This window comes from Apium graveolens, chromosome 3 (assembly GCF_009905375.1).
Source record: "Apium graveolens cultivar Ventura chromosome 3, ASM990537v1, whole genome shotgun sequence".
NCBI lineage: Eukaryota > Viridiplantae > Streptophyta > Magnoliopsida > Apiales > Apiaceae > Apium > Apium graveolens.
The window spans coordinates 292,839,896-292,858,861 of record NC_133649.1 but is presented as its reverse complement, the minus strand read 5'-3'; the positions used below and the strand labels follow the sequence as shown (position 1 = coordinate 292,858,861).

The window sequence follows — 18,966 nt, the reverse complement described above, 5'->3', positions numbered from 1 at the left end:
TTCTGAAAAGTTGGATTCAGTCATGCCTTATGGTACAATGCAGGACTTGCTATTGAGATTGAAAAAGGAAACAAATGTTGAAAAGAGACTGGCCAAGTTGGAAGACAGAGTTCAAGGTATTGAAGATTCTGTGGCCAACATTCTTCACAACCAACAATCTCAAACAAGTCTACTTATGCAGCTGGCAAAAGCACAGGGCTTGACCCCTCTCCTTGATGATAACAAAAAGGGGGAGAGTAAAAGGGAAGGGGAAGGAGAGCCATCTACAAAAATCCAGATATCTAAAGTGCTAGTTCCTGCCATCACTACTTCTCCAATCATTCAAATCAAAGGAAAGCCTGATGGAATTGATTTAATCCAACTGGCAGCAGCTGAAATTCAAGTGAAAGAGCAAAGGAGGAGAATTGATGAAAGGGTGCAACAGTTGTTTGGCTCTACACAAGATAAATCAATATCTGTGAAACATAGCACAAAGGTTGAACCAATCAATATGGAGCACAGGCCAGAAAGGAGAAATAAGGTTGGGGAGACTTCTTTCAAGAATTTAAAACCTATGGTTCTCAAGCCCAACACTAGATCCAGCATGGACTCCACAAAGAAACCCCTAGACTTTGCTCAGATGAAAGAAGTAGACTTTCCTCTTCCAAAGCCTGATGAAGACAAAGTTCTGGGTGCCAGCATCATTAAGAAGAAGGAGACCAAGGACAAAGCTGAGAGAATGAACATGGCCTTTATCTATAGAGAGGGAAAGAGTATCTGTGTGATGCAATGACATCCCAAATTTCCAAAGGCCAAGAGGGAAGAAACCAGAAGGTTGAAGAAAGAAGCTGTAAAACTCAAGGCTGACATTAGAGCACAAGCAAAGCTTGAACAACAGCTAAAGTCAAGTCAAGTTGAAGAAATGAAAGGAATTGAAGTCAGGGGTGAAGACAAGATTGCTAACTTAGATGAGGTTCTTGGGAGTATATTTGGTGAAAATATGGAGGAAAGAGAGGAATGGCAGAAGGGAAACAGAAGAAAGGCCAAGGCACACAGAAGGAGTGAAGATAACCCTGAAGAAACCAAATTTATATCTAAACCACTACCTTCCATACCTGAACCCTTTGTTGCTGATCCCACTATAAACATCCATGGTGAACCAATCATTCCAAAAGAGGAACCTATTGATTGGGACACCATCAAATTGCCTACCTTTTTAACCACTCTACCACTACCAAAGAAACAGAAAAGAAAATCTAAATCTACACCTCCCCTAACCTCTAAGAAATTCACTCAAAAACAAAAACCTAACCCTAAGCCACCCATTTCTAAAGATGATTATGTTCACATCTGTGACATAAAAGAAACTTCAGACATTAATCTCTATCTGGATGAGCTGGAGGAAGTAAGGGGAATAGCTGCCTACAGACAGCTACCAGAGAGATTGGTGTTCAGATACAAGGGAGCTGGGGAAAGAACATGGCCTCTCTACAGGATTCTAAATGAAGGCTACTCTACCTTGATCAGAGTCTTTTCAGCCATACAGAAGGATTCTGGCTTTACCAGGACTGCCAAGACTGAAATTCTCAACAAGATTGCCAACATAAGGAAAACTTGGAGGGAGCCCAATGTTTTGCCCAGAACCTTACTCATTCAAGAAAAGGGAACTATAATTCACAAATCACCTCATTGGTTGATGGAATTTAGAGATGACAAAGGAGTCAGAAGATTTTTCAGACTTGAAGACCAACTCAAGATTGCCAGCAATGAAACTCTCAAGGAAATGCAATCTAAGTTGGATATCAGTGATGAAGATGAAGCTGAATTCTTCAGACAACTCCAACTCCAAATTGAGGAAAATGACAAAGGGCTAGGAAAGAAAACCAGGGAACAAAGAAGAAAATGATGATTTGCTCAGGCTAGAGGAGCACCCTTGGAAATACTGTAAATCTTCAATTACCTCCTAGTACATACACTTTTGCAGCACTTTTAAATTTCTACTTAGTCTCATTTCATATATTTGTTAAGTGTTTTGTTATCATCAAGTTAACCCTGAATTTATGCCTACAATTCTTATAGACATAAATAGGGGGAGATTGTTAGGAATATATATGTATTAGTTTGATGATATATTTAACAAAACACTTAAGTAGAAATCTAGTGTCTGTAGCCTCAACGGATAAGACCACTTTGGCTATCCGTTGATGGTGTAGCTTTACTTAGAAATAAGTCTAGTGTTGTAGCATATTTCAGTCTCTGTATTTATGATGTAATTCTTAGAAGTTGAGAGAAACTATAAGTCATGTTGGCTACTAGAAGATATGCAGATAGGAAGGCCAATTGTAAATATTTCATGCCTTGTAAGTTTGTATAAATGAAGTGGTATCAACGGATGACTTAAAGACCTTCAACGGATGAGAAGCTAAGCTTCAACGGATGTCTCTAAAGCTTCAACGGATAACATCCTTCAACGGATGAGAGCATCAACGGATAAAGTCATCAACGGATGAAAGCTTCAACGGATAACATCCTTCAACGGATGAGTGCATCAACGGATGAAAGCTTCAACGGATGTTCTGTTGATTAACCGTTGATAAGTGGTAGTTGTACCTACAAACAGAGGCACATGGGTGAACAGAGATAACTGAGATGTGGCAGCCTAATTTCAGGAACATCAGAAAAAGCAGCCGTTCTACTCTAGTATAAAGAGACAATAAGTCAACAATGTATTGGAGTGAACTGGAGAAGAAATAAGTGGAGAACTTACTTTATTATTTTATTATATCCTTGTCTTCACTTGTAAACTTGGTAATATATAAACCAAGTAGCAGCTAGTAATTAGATAAGAATTTTTCCAGAGCTGTTTAGAAAAATCTTGAGAGAAAAATTATCTAGTTTGTACTAGGACGCAGCTGTGATCAAATTCTTAGATCACAAAATTTCTGAAATACCATCTCTGGTGGAACAACAAATCCACCAGAAAAGTTTTTAAAGGTTTATTGTGTTCTTTACATTTGTGTTTGAATATATATCTGTCTGTATCAGCTTAAAGCAATTCACACACTTGTTCATCTTGAACACACAGTCTTTATAAACTGCTCAAAACTTGAAAAAGTTTTGAGATTTACATTCAACCCCCCTTCTGTAAATCTCATTGTTAGTTCACTAGAAATAACAAAACGTTTCAGGAAGGAACATGGGAAGCTTTTCTGCGTGGGCCTGTCTTCGGCTTGTTCAGACGAACAACTAGGATGGCTCATGGAGTTTTATGACATGGAAGGCATATGGGCGCGCCCTTTGAGCATGATGCGGCCCCATATCTTCAATTATGGGAGAAACTTTAAAATTCCCAGAATGGTGACCAGCCCCAAACTGGTGTCTTTAGGTATAGGCGCGCCATTACATCCCTTCCTTAGGGAAGTGATAGAATTCTACGACGTAGCTCCACTCCAACTTTCTCCCAACAGCTACAAGTTCGTCCTGGCCTTGTTCATCCTCTATACAGACTTGGGTTTTCCCCAGGCGTCCATGGCTGAAGTTGCTTATTTTTTCAATCTAAGAAAGTCTGACCACGGGTACTATTATTTGGTGGTGGATAAGCAGCATAACAAGAAGGGTTTCTCCTCTGGCAAGCTTAGCCACGAGAAAGGTTAGAAAGAGAACTTTTTTTACCTGTATGACGTTCCCAGAATAAGGATAAGATTCAACAAGTCACCAAGTAAGGACGCGCCTTTTTATCTTTTCCCTTATATTATTTTTACATTTTTTCTTTCTTTTCTCATTCTTATACTTTTCCAGACAGACCAGCTTCAAAACTCCTTAAAGGCGAGCCCAAAAAACGAGCTGAAGCCCTCCTTAGAGTGGCTTCTGACAGGTGGAACTTAAAATCCTTAGTTACTCGATCCAACTTGATGCGAGTAGGGATTCTTTCTGACCAAGTAGGAGTGAAGTGCAAATACATAAAATTTAGGAAAGGTGCTCATGTGTCTCGTGTTATCGACTTAGGTAGCGAAGAAGCTGAAGAAGAAGAAGAAGAAGAAACAGAGGACGGTTCTTTACAAGGCCCGGATCCTTCAGGTTAACTAACCGTAGGATATAGAGGCGCGCCCTTATCCTATTGGCGCGTCCTTTTCTTCTGTCATCTTCAATAATCACACTAGATGTAAATTTTTGTTTATTTAAGCTCCACCTTCCAGGGCGCGCCCTTTGCATCTTAGGCATAACATTTTATACATGTTTGTCAATATTATTATTTTTTTTACCCACATTCCTTGCCCTGCTCAATATACTTAACTGCCATGCTTAACTAATATGTCCCATGTTTTGTGCAGAAATGGCCCCTCCAAGAATCCCTAAATCCTTTGGGGCGCGCCCTGGTGATAAGCCTAGGCCGAAGTCGAAGAAAGATGTTCCTGCAGCACAGACATCCGTCCCCACTTCAGCTCCCATTCCTCAAACAACACCTGTTCAAAAACGGCCCGTAATTGACCTTACAGACAAACAGGGCGCGCCCAAGAGACATAGAACAGAGGGCGCGCCTTCTGGTTCTTCTACTTCTTTCAGCGCTCTTGGCCCCATGGGTGCCCTTCATGTTTCAGATGAAGAAGTGGAACAGTGGCAGGCTATGGATTTGGGAGATGCTGTCCGTGCTTCTATAAAAGCTTCTTGCCAACTATTCATCCACTCCACCCAAGTGGTGGACAAATTACTTGAGGAGAAGGCGCGCCTAAAGAGGCTGCAGGGTGATAACAACATTCTGAAGAATACCCTCACAGACAAAGACTTCTTGCATGCCAAAGACATCAAAGCTAAGGATTCTGAGATCTCTTTTCTCAAGGATGAGGTGGCCAATCTCACTTCTCAATTAGAGATTGCCAACAAAAAGGCTACCTCTCTCCATACTGAGCTTGGTGGTGCCAAACTGAGGATAGAGTACCTCGAAGAGCAACAGAAAACAGGTTGGCCTGATGAGAAGAGGGAAATGACTGATGAAGCATTTTCCAATGGTTTTCATTTATACAGGGTGGGCTTTGTGGCCAATGATCCTGACTATTCCTTTGAGAAATTTGGGGAGGAGACTGTTGCTGAGATTGTGGAATTCAAAAAGGAGCATGCTGCTGAAATCAAGGCAAGGAGGGTAGAGTTTGGATTAGAAGAAGAAGAAGAAAGGGAGGGCGCGCCTCAAGAGGAAGTCTTCAAGGACGCGCCTGAAGTTGATCCAACTGTCCCCCTCCAGTCTATTCCTCCAACAGACCAGTCCCAAGGCGCGCCTTAATCATTTATATTTTTTAAATTTCAGATACTTATGAGGAGCCAGCCCTCTTTTGATGCTGTGCAAAGTTGTATGACTTGTTTTGTTGCTACTTTTCCTTTTTGCATCGTGACTTTCTGCATGGCTTAATATCTTTTTTATAAAAACTTTGTTAAGGCACTTCGATTTTTCACTTGGCCATTTTACGTTCCCATGGATTTTGTGACTATAGGGTGCGCCTTATTTCTTGAATTTGCAAATAACACCTATTTGTAATCCCTTTGCGATATTTTACTCAAGTATTAGTCCACGGGCGGGCCTTAACCTAGGGAGCTTAGCTTGTTTTGATGGCCATGAACACTTATTCCTTTCACCCTCGTACACTGTATTTAATCTTGATTATGAATCAACAATTACTAGACAGGGCGCGCCTCAATATAGGGCGCGCCTCGGATGTTTTTCAAATGAGTAATTTCATGTTAGGCAGATAAATCAATTTGAAGTAACTTTTCCTTTTGATTGATAATGCGCTCTAGTGTTCAAATTACACCGGTCCCATGGCTACTATGCTCTATGGGGAAGTTATTTGAAAAATTTTCTTCCTTCTGCTAGTTCCAGGGTTCGCAGTCACATGTACTACCCCCCTAGGCTAGAAGGAATTTATTTGCTACTAGCCTATTACATGAGAATCAAATAAGAAAACAAGGGGGCACAGCCACACCCTACTGATAATACTTTCGTAGGTGTTCTGCATTCCATGCTCGAGGAATAAGTTTACCATCCAGGTCTTCTAGGCGATAGGTTCCCTTCCAGAGTATAGCTTTGACCTTGTACGGTCCTTCCCAATTAGCCCCAAGCACCCCGTGCTGAGCTATCTTAGTATTAGGCATAACCTTTCGCAACACAAGATCCCCAACCTTGAATGGTACAGATTTAACCCTTTTATTGAAATACCTTGCGACCCTCTGCTGATATGTAGCAAGCTTTAATTGAGAGTTCGTTCTGGCTTCATCTAGCACATCCAAGTGAAGCCTCTGGTTAACTTCTGCATCTTCCTCAACAAAGACATCTCTCCGGAGGGATCCAGCTCCTACCTCCACGGGAACCATGGCCTCATATCCATAAGTTAGTAGAAATGGGGTTTCCCCTGTAGTAGTTCTAGGAGTCGTATTGTAAGACCAGAGGACCATGGGCATTTCTTCTGGCCAGTCTCCCTTCTTTTCTTCCAACTTAGCCTTCAAGGTATGCTTTATGATTTTGTTTATGGCTTCTGTCTGACCATTACTCTGCGGATGATAAACCGCGGCGAAGTCTTTTTTAATCTTTAGGTCTTCACAGAGCTTCCTTAACTCCTTACTATCAAATTGTTTCCCATTGTCTGAAATGAGCTTGTAAGGAATACCAAACCTGCATACTATGGAGTTGAACACAAAATCCCTTATCTTTTTTGCCGTGATCGTGGCTAATGGCATGGCCTCTGCCCATTTGGTGAAGTAGTCCACAGCCACCACAGCGTATTTCACACCCCCCTTTGCTTTGGGTAACTCTCCAATGAGATCAATCCCCCACATGGCAAAAGGCCAGGGACTTGTTAATGAGGTAATGGTGGTTGTCGGGATGTTGGAATAGTTGGCAAACCGTTGGCAGCGATCACAGGCCCGGACAAAATTGAAAGCATCTTCCCTCATAGTCGGCCAGTAGTACCCTTGTCTGAGCACTTTAAATGCTAAGGAACCACCCCCCGAGTGATTGCCACAAATCCCTTCATGCACCTCTCTGAGAATATAATTTCCTTCTTCCCTGTCCACACAACGCAACAGTGGTTGGTTAAATCCTCTCTCGTATAGTACCCCGTCATACTCGACATACTTTGCAGCTTGGTACCGAAGACGTCGAGCCTGTAGTTTATCCTCCGGTACAGCCCCTGATTGAATATAGTTATGGATGGGGGTCATCCAGTTTTCTTTTGGGATTTCTTGCATTTGACACACCTCCACCTCTGGGATACTTGGAACTTCCTGGATTCCCAAGGGGATTTGTCCAAGTTGGACGCTGTCCATCTGCGACCCCATCTTGGCCAAAGCGTCCGCATTAATATTCTCTTCTCGTGGAACGCTTTCCAGTCTGGCACTTGAAAATTTTCCCAGTAGGCGTCTCACACATCTCATATACAGCTCTGTCCACGGTCCTCGGGCTTGGAATCCTCCGTTGACTTGATTGACAACTAATTCGGAATCACTTCGAACTATCAAATTCACGGCCCCTACCTCCAGAGCTAACTTCGGCCGTTAATCAAGGCTTCATACTCAGCATCATTATTGGTAGCATAAAATTTGAGATGAATAGCACTCATCAAGCGGTGCCCCTCCGGAGTGATCAGGACTATCCCGGCACCGGACCCGCTGTTGTTTACGGCCCCGTCCACATGTAATGTCCACCACGGGTGGGGGAGTTTCTGCTTCTTTTCGTCCTGATGACTTTCTTGCGAGGTTGGTTCTGCCGGTACTATGGCCTTATCATCAATTTTTTCATCAAACTCAAGTACAAAATCGGCCAGCGCTTGTCCTTTGATTGCCGTGCGTGGACAATATTCCAAATCGAATTGCCCTAGCTCTATGGCCCATTTTAACATTCTTCCCGACGATTCGGGTTTATGTAAAATTTGCCGGAGCGGATAAGCGGTGCGAACTTCTATTCGGTGAGCCTGAAAATACGGTCTTAGCTTTCATGCCGCAAGAATAAGAGCGTACACTAATTTTTCCATGTTGGTATATCTGGTTTCTGCATCCAATAACCTTTTGCTTACATAGTATACAGGCCACTGGTAGCTTGCTTCTTCCTTTACCAAGACGGCACTGACGGAATATTCTGACACCGCCAAATATAGAATTAATGTTTCTCCGTCTTCTGGCTTGGCCAACATCGGCGGATTTCCCAGTTGTTCTTTGATTTTCAGAAAAGCTTCTTCACAATCAGGGGTCCACAGAAAATCCTTCCCTCTCCCTTTGATTGCTTTGAAGAATTCTTTGCACCTATCCGACGACTTTGACACAAATCGATTCAGGGCCGCGATCCTTCCTGTTAGACTTTGTACCTGTTTGACACTGGTGGGGGATTTCATGTCTAGCAGAGCTTTTATTTTTGCCGGGTTGGCCTCAATCCCCCTGTTATTGACCATGAATCCCAAGAATTTTCCCGATTCTACGCCGAACACACATTTCTGCGGGTTTAGTTTCATCCTATATTTTCTCAGGATATGGAACATTTCAGTTAAGTCGGCGACGTGGTCTTCCGCCCTTTTCGATTTCACGAGCATGTCATCCACATACACTTCCATAGTCTTCCCAATCTGCTTCTTGAACATTTTGTTTACCAACCTTTGGTAAGTGGCACCGGCGTTGATCAGACCAAATGGCATTCCGATATACCAGTAGAGCCCTCTATCAGTGATGAAAGAGGTGTGCTCCTGGTCAGGCTCATACATAAGGATCTGGTTATACCCGGAATATGCATCCATGAAGCTGAGCAGGGCATGCCCCGCCGTGGCGTCGACCAACTGATCAATTCTTGGTAGGGTAAAACTATCTTTTGGGCATGCTTTATTTAGGTCGGTGAAGTCCACGCACGTTCTCTATTTGTCGTTGGGCTTTTTTACCAATACCGGATTTGCTAGCCATTCTGGGTAAAAAGATTCTCGAATTAGTCCGACGTCTAGGAGCCTTTCTACTTCTTCTGCTAGGGCTATAGCTCTTACTCCACTTACGGCCCTTCGTTTTTGTCAAACCCCTTTATGCTTGGGGTCGATATTCAATCGATGGCATATTATTTCTGGATCAATCCCCACCATATCAGAATGGCTCCATGCAAATACATCAAGGTTTTCTAACAGAAATATTGAAAGGCCTTTATTTAACCTTGGTGCCAATTGGGACCCTATTCTCAGAACCTTACTCGGGTCTTTTTCATCAACGGGGATCTCGATCGTATCTTCTGATGGCCCCATCTTTTCCGTCGGTATTGGTATCCGGGGATCCAAGTCAAGGGGATTATAGATCTCCTGATCTTGTAGAGAGGGTGCATTCCCTTCAGGAGGTGTGCCTTGCGTAGTAGAGTTATCAATTTTTTCAGTATATTTTGCGGGCGGGGGTGCTTTTGCAAGAGGAATGACGTCACCCTGTTCGAGGCTTTGCAAGACATCAAATCTTCCTTCTAAACGTTCCCCATGGAAATCTGCTTGGACTATGGTATACATCGCCTCCTCTTCTTCTTCCAACATCTCAATTCTGATTGTGTCTTCCAGGTACAACATTGTCGAGGGCAACTCAGAGGGATGTTCTTCTTCTTGCTCAACATAATAGTGGACTCGGATTTCCTCGGTTGGTTGCTCAATGCTTTTCTCTCGATCCACGTCCGGAGTATCATCGGCGTGGGAGTCTTTTCTAAACCCTTTCATTGCTTGCCTGTAGCACTCCCGTGAATCATATTGGGAACCCTTGATACTTCCCACTCCATTTGGCGTTGGAAATTTGATTGTTAGGTGATGAATTGAAGTGATGACTCTCATCTCCCGTAGAAAAGGTCATCCCAATAACACGTTGTGGGATGATTCCTGATTCAGAACCTTAAATTCGAGCATCTTTGTTATCGACAGTGGGCTTTCCCCTAGTGTGCATGGGAGCCGAATTGACCCCATGACTCTAACTCCTGCACCTGAAAAACCATAGACCCACGAGTCTTCCCCCGACATATCCTGATCAGGCAGTCCCATCTTCTTGAAGGTGCTGTAATATAGGATGTTTGCGGAGCTTCCATTGTCCACGAAGGCTCTATGGACATTCTTTGTACCGATTTGGATGGAAATAACCAACGCATCATTGTGTGGGTGATGTACCCATCGGGCATCTGTTTCTCTGAAAGTGATATCCATGGACTCCCCCTTAAACACTATGGGTGGCCGGGTTTCCACCCTATGAATATCTGTGAGAGGCCTAAATCGGGCTTCCCTAGCGTATTTTGCCAAGGCTCGGTTGCTGCATTCCATTCCGGGATCTCCCCCGTAGATTGTTCGGATACTGCCATCTCTGATAAATTTATTTTCCTCCGGAGTATCATTGTTTGCCCCGCGTGGGGCTCGTCTTTCCTCTTCCCTTGTCCTGTCATCCTTGTGATTCCTTACTTCCTTGACTACCCATTCTTCGAGGTATCCTTCCTTGATAAGCGCTTCGATTTCGTCTTTTAAATGTCGGCACTCGTGCGTGTTATGTCCAGATGATTCATGGTATTCACAATATTTTTTCTTGTCTTTGCTTTGCCATGATGATAAAGCTTCAGGTTTCCTAAATAGCCCTTTATTTCTGTTTACCTCATAGATATGGTCAATAGATGTGATCAAAGGTGTGTACCGGCTCGGCTTGTAGTCATAGTTTGAGGGAGGGCTCCATCCCCTCCTTGTGCTTGTTGTATTTATCTGGTCTGGGCTTCGACTATCCCTTCGGTATCTCGGGCTTGGTGACCTATCCCTCTTCCTTCCTTTGTTTCTTTGACTCGACTGTGAAGTCGATTGTACTTCTGCCAAAGATTGTTCTATGGCTTTAAAAGATTCTGCCAAAGCGAAGACATCTGCTAGGGTGGCCGGATCTTTCCCTTGCAAGTGCTTCCAAAAATCTGAACCGACTCTTAGTCCTGCGATTAAAAAACTTTTCAGGGCTTCGTCCGATGCTCCCCTTACGCTAGTAGATTCAGCATTGAACCTTTTGAAGTACGATGTTAAGCTTTCATTTTCCCTTTGCCTAACATTGGCAAGGGTCGTGACAGAGGGCGCGTATCTTACCGCGGCTTGGAACTTGGTTAAGAATAAAGTCTTCATCTGATCCCATGATGTGATCACTCCTGGTATGAGCTTTTGAAACCACTGCTGGGCACTTTCTCTAAAGGTTGCTGCCAAGAGACGACATCGAGCCAAGTCCGGGACTTGGTACACATCCATCTCTATATTAAAACGACCCAAGAATTCCACTGGATCTGAGTTTCCGTGGAAGCGGAGATCGCTAGTAGTGTTGCGATACCCGACCGGCAATTGTGCCTCTCTTACTGCCGCCGAGAATGGGGAAGGGATTTCAGCTGTAGCCGTCACCCTACCTTCGAGATGGTTAAGTAGCCTTTTCAGATCTCCTACATTAAAAGTTCCCACACCGGGAATGGTCTGTATTTGAGGCTGCGGACCTTGGGGTTGCAATGGAGGTATTTCCACTTGATTCCCCCCGGGTGGGGCTTGTTGCTGGTTTGTATTTTGGGAATCTTCAGGTATAACAATTATTTCGGGATTTCGTTCTTGATTTTTCCCTTGATTCTCTTCCCTCCCTTGGCCGCGGCCTCGAACAGTACCGCGATCATAGTCTTCTATATTCCTGGGATCATCATGCTCCATATAATCATAGCCCTCTGCCTGGTTATTCCAGCAGGAATCAAGGTGTCCGTGGTAATTGCTACGACGATATCCGTCTAAATATCTGCCTCGGCCTCCACCTCTTCCTCTCCATTGAGGCCTTCTCCATCGATCGTTTCCATACCCACGTCTATATCGATCCAGTGACCTGCGGGGAGGAGCTCTCTCATGATCGCGGTGCCGCTCCCGATTTTCCTGGGGATTCGGGGGCACACGCGTTGGATCGCGGTGCCGCTCCCGATTTTCCTGGGAATTCAGGGGCACACGCGTTGGATCGCGGTGCCGCTCCCGATTTTCCTGGGAATTCAGGGGCACGCGCGTTGTATCGCGGTGCCGCTCCTGATTTCCCCGGGAATTCAGGGGCACACGCGTTGTATCATGGGGTGTCACATCTCCGTGATCAGCTTCTCTCTGCCACTCAAGTAACACCATTCTCAAATCGTCATCGCCCAAGCGAATCCCCAAGCGTTCTTTCAGAGCTGTGAAGCCTCGTGGCTGATTCTCCAGCATTGACTCCGCCTGCCGGCGTTCCTCGAGACTACGTCCAGAGCGGTGCGGATGGGTGGCTCCCTGGTTATCTGTTCGTAGAATTTCCCGTCCATCAGCATCTTCTTCCACTAGCTCAACGATCGGGGACGTGTCATTAGAATAGTCCAGGCGTCGCGGGGTTATCGGCACACGCCCTCTCTCAGTGTGGCCATGGTTGGCCGAGACATCCCTATCTGTCACGGGTGCTTTTCCAGACGCCTGAGCCGCTCGGTTATGGCGAAGACCTCTCCTGCCCTTGCGTCGTTCCACGGTGCTTAACCTTGAATCGAAACCATTCAAAGCATCGCCCATGCGATACAGTTGTTCCAACAAGTCGGCGTTGCTGATGAGCACAGGCGGTTGTCCTCCAACGTCCGGTGTGGGACGGTCAGTCATTGGCGGAACGTAGGGTTCATATTCATAGCCACGATCGGAATCTTCTTCAGAACTTCCATCGTAAAAACCTCCATCGTGATATTGAGACATCCTTCCTCCCAGATGTAGATCTTGTTAGGCCCCTCCTTCTAGCGCCAATTTGTTGACGGGGGAATTTGGGAACAACAAAACTTGAGGTTAGTAGCCGGAAACAAGATCAGTGATGGCGGTTCTTTATCGGAAACGTGAACAGTAGTCAGTGGATCCGATGAACAGTACTCGTCGGAAAAGATTAACAGTGTTTGGTGGTGTTGATTATTGGGGGCTGAGATTGTTTAGGGTTAGTGGTGGCTCCTTTGTGCTCTCGCTTCTCACCCCTTACAATGTGCCTACGTACCCCTATTTATAGGGGATCAAGCCCATGTAGTTCTTGGGGAACAAGAAACCTAATGGGCTTAGATTTCTTATCCCGAGGCCCAATAGGAAACCTACTGGAAACCGTCTTCTACTAGCTTTAGGAATGTCCGCCGATGAGGCCCAACCACAAAGGCCCAAGGCTCGTCCGCGGCTTCGAGACTTCACGGATAAGGCATCTCCCTGGCCAAGGATAACCCTCCGCTACCAGCTGTTTCTCTAGTCCGTGGACGCAGGTATAGCCGTGGTTCACCCCAAATGTTGGACGCATCCTTGTCCCCCGATAAGGAGCCCCTACCAGATTGCAGGACAAGTGATCCCAAGCTTTTGGGTGCAAAGTGCAGGATACTCCGAAGTCTCCCAACGAGGACACCCGTTGACTACAGAGACAGAGCTCCCAAAGCACACACCAGATTTCACCCCACATCCCCAATGAGGACACCCATTGACTACAGGAGGAGGCCTTCAGTCCAGGCATACCCCTGGAGGTCTCTGACCACGGGCACCGCCTTTCCTGTAGATATGTTACAGGAAGGAGTTCTTCAATAGAGTACCTGCATCAAATAGGTTAGTAATAATTCTCCATCTTCCTTGAGCCTTCTAGAGAATCCATCTAATCAGCACATAAAAGCTATACTTATGTCCAAGTAGAAATTCAAGGCGCGCCCTAACATCTCTGTATGTTGGCGCCGCCCTGTATCACCAGCTTTTGGTTTCTCATACCATTTTACATCATAGGGCGCGCCCTAAACCATTCATCTTTAGGGCTGACTCTAATTCTGCCCAAGCCACAGTATGGACATGTCGAAGTAATCATGTCTGAGTGATCCACCCAAGGAGCCCTCCTTACCTAGGGCGCGCCCTAAGGCTCACTATAGGACAGAATCCAATTAAGCCACTCATCTATCTCTTTTCAATGTTTGGACGCACCTCGTCATGTTCAAGGGCGCGCCTTTAAGGCAAAACGGTCACGTGCCACTCAACTGTTTAATCAATGCAGCGCGTTCTTAGGGCGTGCCATCTGTTATGGAAAGTTAATCTTATCTTTTCCTAGTTTTTAGGCGTTTCTCCTTCAATTTTACCTATTTTATCGATCTTAATCTGAATATTGTTTATACCAACATTTGGGCATAACATTTTCCATCCTTGGAAATTCTGCTCATTCCTTTTGCATTGAGTTCTTCTGATCTTTTAATGTACATTTCAATCTCCCCGTCATACTTCCTTATCTTCTTCTCATATTCAGCCTTATTTACAAAAATAAAATTTTATAAACGATAATTCTATCTAACCAGTCAAAACACATTGAAATGTGTGCAAAAGTCAAAGCGACAAATAAAAAAAGCAGAGGGAGTATGATATTATCCGTTCTGGGCCGAGCCCGCATGGCGTTACTAAGCAGACTTTAACTCCAAATTAGTATCATATTGTACATTTTGGGCCGAGTCCGTACGGGTTTGTTTTTGGACATATCTCAAAAGGTCTCGTGTAATAATGAAGTTATCTAGATGCTTATATCCATATGATATACTAAACAAATGTGCATCCACATGTACAAATTTTAATTCGAATGTGGATCAAATCTAAACAAATATTTACAAATTTCAAACGAATCTGATAATGCTATTATTCACAACTATTCGACTCGTTTTCGCGCCAATTCACCGCGGATGCAAATAACATTCAAAAATTTATAATTCTCACTGACCAAAAAGCATTATTTAAAGAATTCTTTTCATTTTAGACAAAACTATTTACCTTTTTAACATTTGAGGTATTAAAAAGAAAAGTCGATTTCAACAAATCGGAAATAAACAACAAATAAGTCGAGTACGCGTACTGGACAAAACGACGGCGTTGGATGTTAAAAAACACTAAAAAACCAGGTGCGAGGATTTACAAAAACATGTGAAAGTGTTAAACTGAAGTACGTGTCGTTCAGTCAGGTCCTCTTCTTGTTCTGTTTTTTTTTTTATTTCGGGCACTCTAGAAACATATATTTTCTCTATCCTCGTACTCATTTTACTTAGATTTCTTTTAAGGCTCAAATTTAACTGGTATGTTTATGTTCTGTATATTGATTCTTTTATAACTACTTAGATACAATTGTTGTTTTATTTATGTTTATTCTTTGTTTACTCAATTGGTGTCTGTTTTGGTCTGATTTTTAAGTGTTGTGTTTATGTTTTTTTATTGATTTATGATGTATGCATGTTTTGATTAGGGTTTTACTTATGTCTGTTAAATTCGGTGATTTCGATCTCAACTCGGATTTGGTACAAGAAAATCAGGATTTGGATGAGATTACACCTGTTAAGATGGTAAATTCATTGGCTGATGATTCTCTAATTAATCAATCTAGTAATCAGATTAGGGCTGATGAAAGTAGGGTTTGTGGGGTTGGTGGAATTAGGGCTTTCGGGGTTGCGAATGCGGTGGAAGGGGAAGTTGGGGTGGAGGGTTTGGTGAGAAGTGGTGATGATAGGAAAGAATTGAATGGGGTGGTGTTGAAGGGTTTTGATGGTGTGGGGGAAGGAGGGGGGAGTGAGGTGAGGGCTGATTTGGGTGTGGGGAGTAACGGTGTAATGGCGGTTGATAGCAGTGTACGGAAAGATGGTAAGGAGTACGGAGATGGGAACAATGAGATTAGTCTTGTTGTGAATTTAAATGCGGATTATGTTGCGTATGGGGAAAGAAAATTTAGTGGTGTGGAAGGGTTTGGAATAAATGAGGTGAATAATTCCTTCAAGGATTCGAGTGGTGCTTTGGATGGCTTAGGAGACAATGCAGCTGTTCGGTTGAATAGTCTAGAGACTGGAAACCCGAGTTCAGCAATTGTAAAGAAAGGGACATGCATTAAAGATGCTGTAAATGAAGAAAAAGGATGTAAGGGTAATGATGGCTTTCGACTGGAAAAGGAAGGTGATTTTCACTTGTCTGATCTTGTTTGGGGAAAGGTTACGAGTCATCCATGGTGGCCTGGTCAGATATATGATCCTTCATGTGCATCAAAAAAGGCGTTGAAATACAAGAAGAAAGACTCTTTTCTGATTGCCTATTACGGCGATCAAAGTTTTGCATGGAATGATGCTTTGCGAATCAAGCCATTTCGGATGCATTTCTCTCAGATGGAGAAACAAAGTAACATGGAATCATTTACTCATGCTGTGAGTTGTGCTTTGGATGAATATTCGAGAAGAGTGGAGTACGGGCTGGCGTGTTCATGCTTACCAAAGGAAATAATTTCTAAAATTGAATCACAAGTTATTGTCAATGCCGGCATCCGAAGAAAGCAAGGTATCACTGTAGGCGGAGACAGCTTTTCAACGGCTGCTTCATTTGTACCTGCGAAGCTTGTTGAATATATCAGAGAATTAGGTGAAACTCCTTTTGATGCAAGTGATAGGCTAGAATTTGTGACTGCAAGAGCTCAATTGTTGGCTTTTAACCGTTGGAAGGGTAATTCTCAGCTACCTTCTTTCAACATGCTTGGTGGTTTGTTGGAGGAGGGTGATTTTCCTATATCTGGAAAAGAAACGGATAGTAATGAATTGACGGATTATGCACTCGAAGCTACAGAAGTTGACATGAAACGGAACTCTGCTATGCAAGACAGTTCTTCTAGAAAGCATAAACACATCACTGGGGATGGTTTACGTTTTAGGAAAAAAAAGAAGTATATGCTAGAATTGATGCCTGAGAACTACCTAGATGGTGAGGATAAGGTGGAAGAGTATGCCAATGAGAATAATATATTCCCATCTGGTAAGAAAAGCACTGTGGTGATTGATTCTATGCCTACTGTCTCTAGAGGGGAAAATGTGAAGAGTCGTGTGTCACCTGCTGAGAAGCTATTTGAAGTTGGAGATCGCATGCGCAAGGTTGCAAGCCAACTTTCAGAATCTGTTTCAGTTCTCAGATCTTGTGAAAGCCCATCTCAGAATGGTGTGAATAAAATGGAAGTAAATCATTGTAGGTCTCTTGGTGTCTCATGTTCCAGTTCCGAGAAGGTTTTAAAAGGTTATATTGGAAATAAATACACTGTAGCTGAGATGCTGTTGCACCTCTCCTTGTTCGCTGGGAATCCTATAAAAGCTGGCGGGGACGAACTAAATTCAGTGATTAGGTTTTTCACCGATTTCAGAAATTCAGTTTGCTTGGATCCAGGAAACATTCACCTGTTCACAAGTGACATACCTGATGGTATCAAAGGAACGGAAGAATCCTACCGGACAATCATGACCAGTCAAGGAACTTCTGGAGAACAAATGCTAAATGAAATCGAGGGTGAGAAGGAAATGCCCAATGTTGAAGATGCAGCAGAACTTGAAAAGTATAGTCCTACTGCATTTATTCTTAACTTCAGTGATTTAGAATCTATACCTTCGGAAGCAAACTTGAACAAGATATTCAGAAGACATGGCCCCTTAATTGAGTCGGATACAGAAGTGTTTAAGAAAAGCAACCGAGCAAAAGTGGTTTTCAAGAGGCGCGATGATGCTGAAACTGCCTTCAGCAGTGCTGGGAAGTACAGCATTTTTGGACCATCCCTTATCAGTTATCGGTTACACTATTCACCTTCACCGCGTAAACCCTCTAACCTGGGGAAAAAGCGTAAGAGAAAAGATGAAAATTCTGTTAAAGGGAAGGGGAGTCAGGTGATGATACAGTCGGAGGGGTGTGCATGGATCAACCAAGACTTTTCTCAGCTTTGATCTTTATAAGAACTATGTAGTTTTTTTTTCCTTTTGGTAATTAGGGTTACATATTAATGCAACCAGACAAGGTTTGAGATCTATCTTTATCGGGATATTTTTCAAGAAACTTTCTTTGAACATATTAAACAATGCCATATTTCTTAGTTTGGCTGTTGTCTTTTCCATCTTAGTCATGTGGATCAATTAATAGATTCCTAATGAATTGTTCATTAGTTGAATGCGTTTTCATAATTTTGCTATTGTTTTCTATGATAGGTGCAGACAATATGAGTATGCTTCTACATGGTATGCCCATATTACTCGATTGGTAATTACTATCAAGCTTGATTATGTTAACAAAATTCTATTCTTCTTGATGCAAAACATGCTTTGCATCTAGCTGCTGGTGCTTTCCAACTAGCATGACAAGTTACTGGGCTTTATAAGTAGTTGTCGATGCAAAGTGCAGGAATGTAGTGTAACATAGTAAGAAGCCTAGTGTTAGATATGTGACTAGCCAAAGAGCTATTAGTAAGAAGCCCTAGGATTAGATATGTTACTAAAAACTAATATCTTGAACAATAGTTCCATGTTTGATGATTGCGGTCTACTTAATTGATTATGCGTGTTTAGTCTAAGTAGTAATAACTTTCGATTGGAGAGCAAATGTTTTATCTGATCTACATGTTTTTCGTGTTAAGCTGAGCAAACTTGGTTGGGTATGAGACTATGAGTAACTGCATATCATGGTGTTAGCCTGTGTTTGCTAGGCCCTCTCCAAGCCTGCTGCTTGGAGTTTTTGTGTGTACTCAGAGCTTTTTGCATTAGAAAGGAGCAACTTTTATTGTATAGTGACTTCTAGTTTGTAGGATATAAATATATTGATGCTTCTAAAAATCTTGCCAGTACATATATTCCTGACTCCTGCTGAGCTTAGACTCACTCAAGTCCCTTCTTTTACCAGTGAAAGAAACTGGACTAACCTTATTTTTTCTCCAACTTAAATGACTTTTGATGTTTTTGACATGCTTTAAAAAGAAGACTAAAGACATCAAAGTTTTTCGTAACATTTCTGAAATTAGAAATTTTATGGAGTTTCAAAATTCTAATGACGTGGCTAGAAATTTAGTATAATAAGAGTCCTTACACACATTTTAGTATGATTTTTTATAAACCCTTGTTTTCATTGCCATTAAGATTGAATATACTGTAGTTACTAATATCTTTGTAGATAATTGTAATTTCACTGTCGTCGTGATTTTATTGTAGTAATTAAA

General features: G+C 42.9%; 1 protein-coding gene across 1 annotated transcript; it reads left to right on the top strand.

Moving 5' to 3' along the window:
* Positions 1-14,920: 14,920 nt before the first annotated feature.
* LOC141713594 (PWWP domain-containing protein 5-like) lies at positions 14,921-17,844 on the top strand. The gene is made up of 2 exons (XM_074517078.1): positions 14,921-15,049; positions 15,217-17,844. The coding sequence occupies exon 2, from the start codon at positions 15,227-15,229 to the stop codon at positions 17,705-17,707; it is 2,481 nt and encodes an 826-aa protein (XP_074373179.1). The 5' UTR covers positions 14,921-15,049; positions 15,217-15,226; the 3' UTR covers positions 17,708-17,844.
* Positions 17,845-18,966: the final 1,122 nt, after the last annotated feature.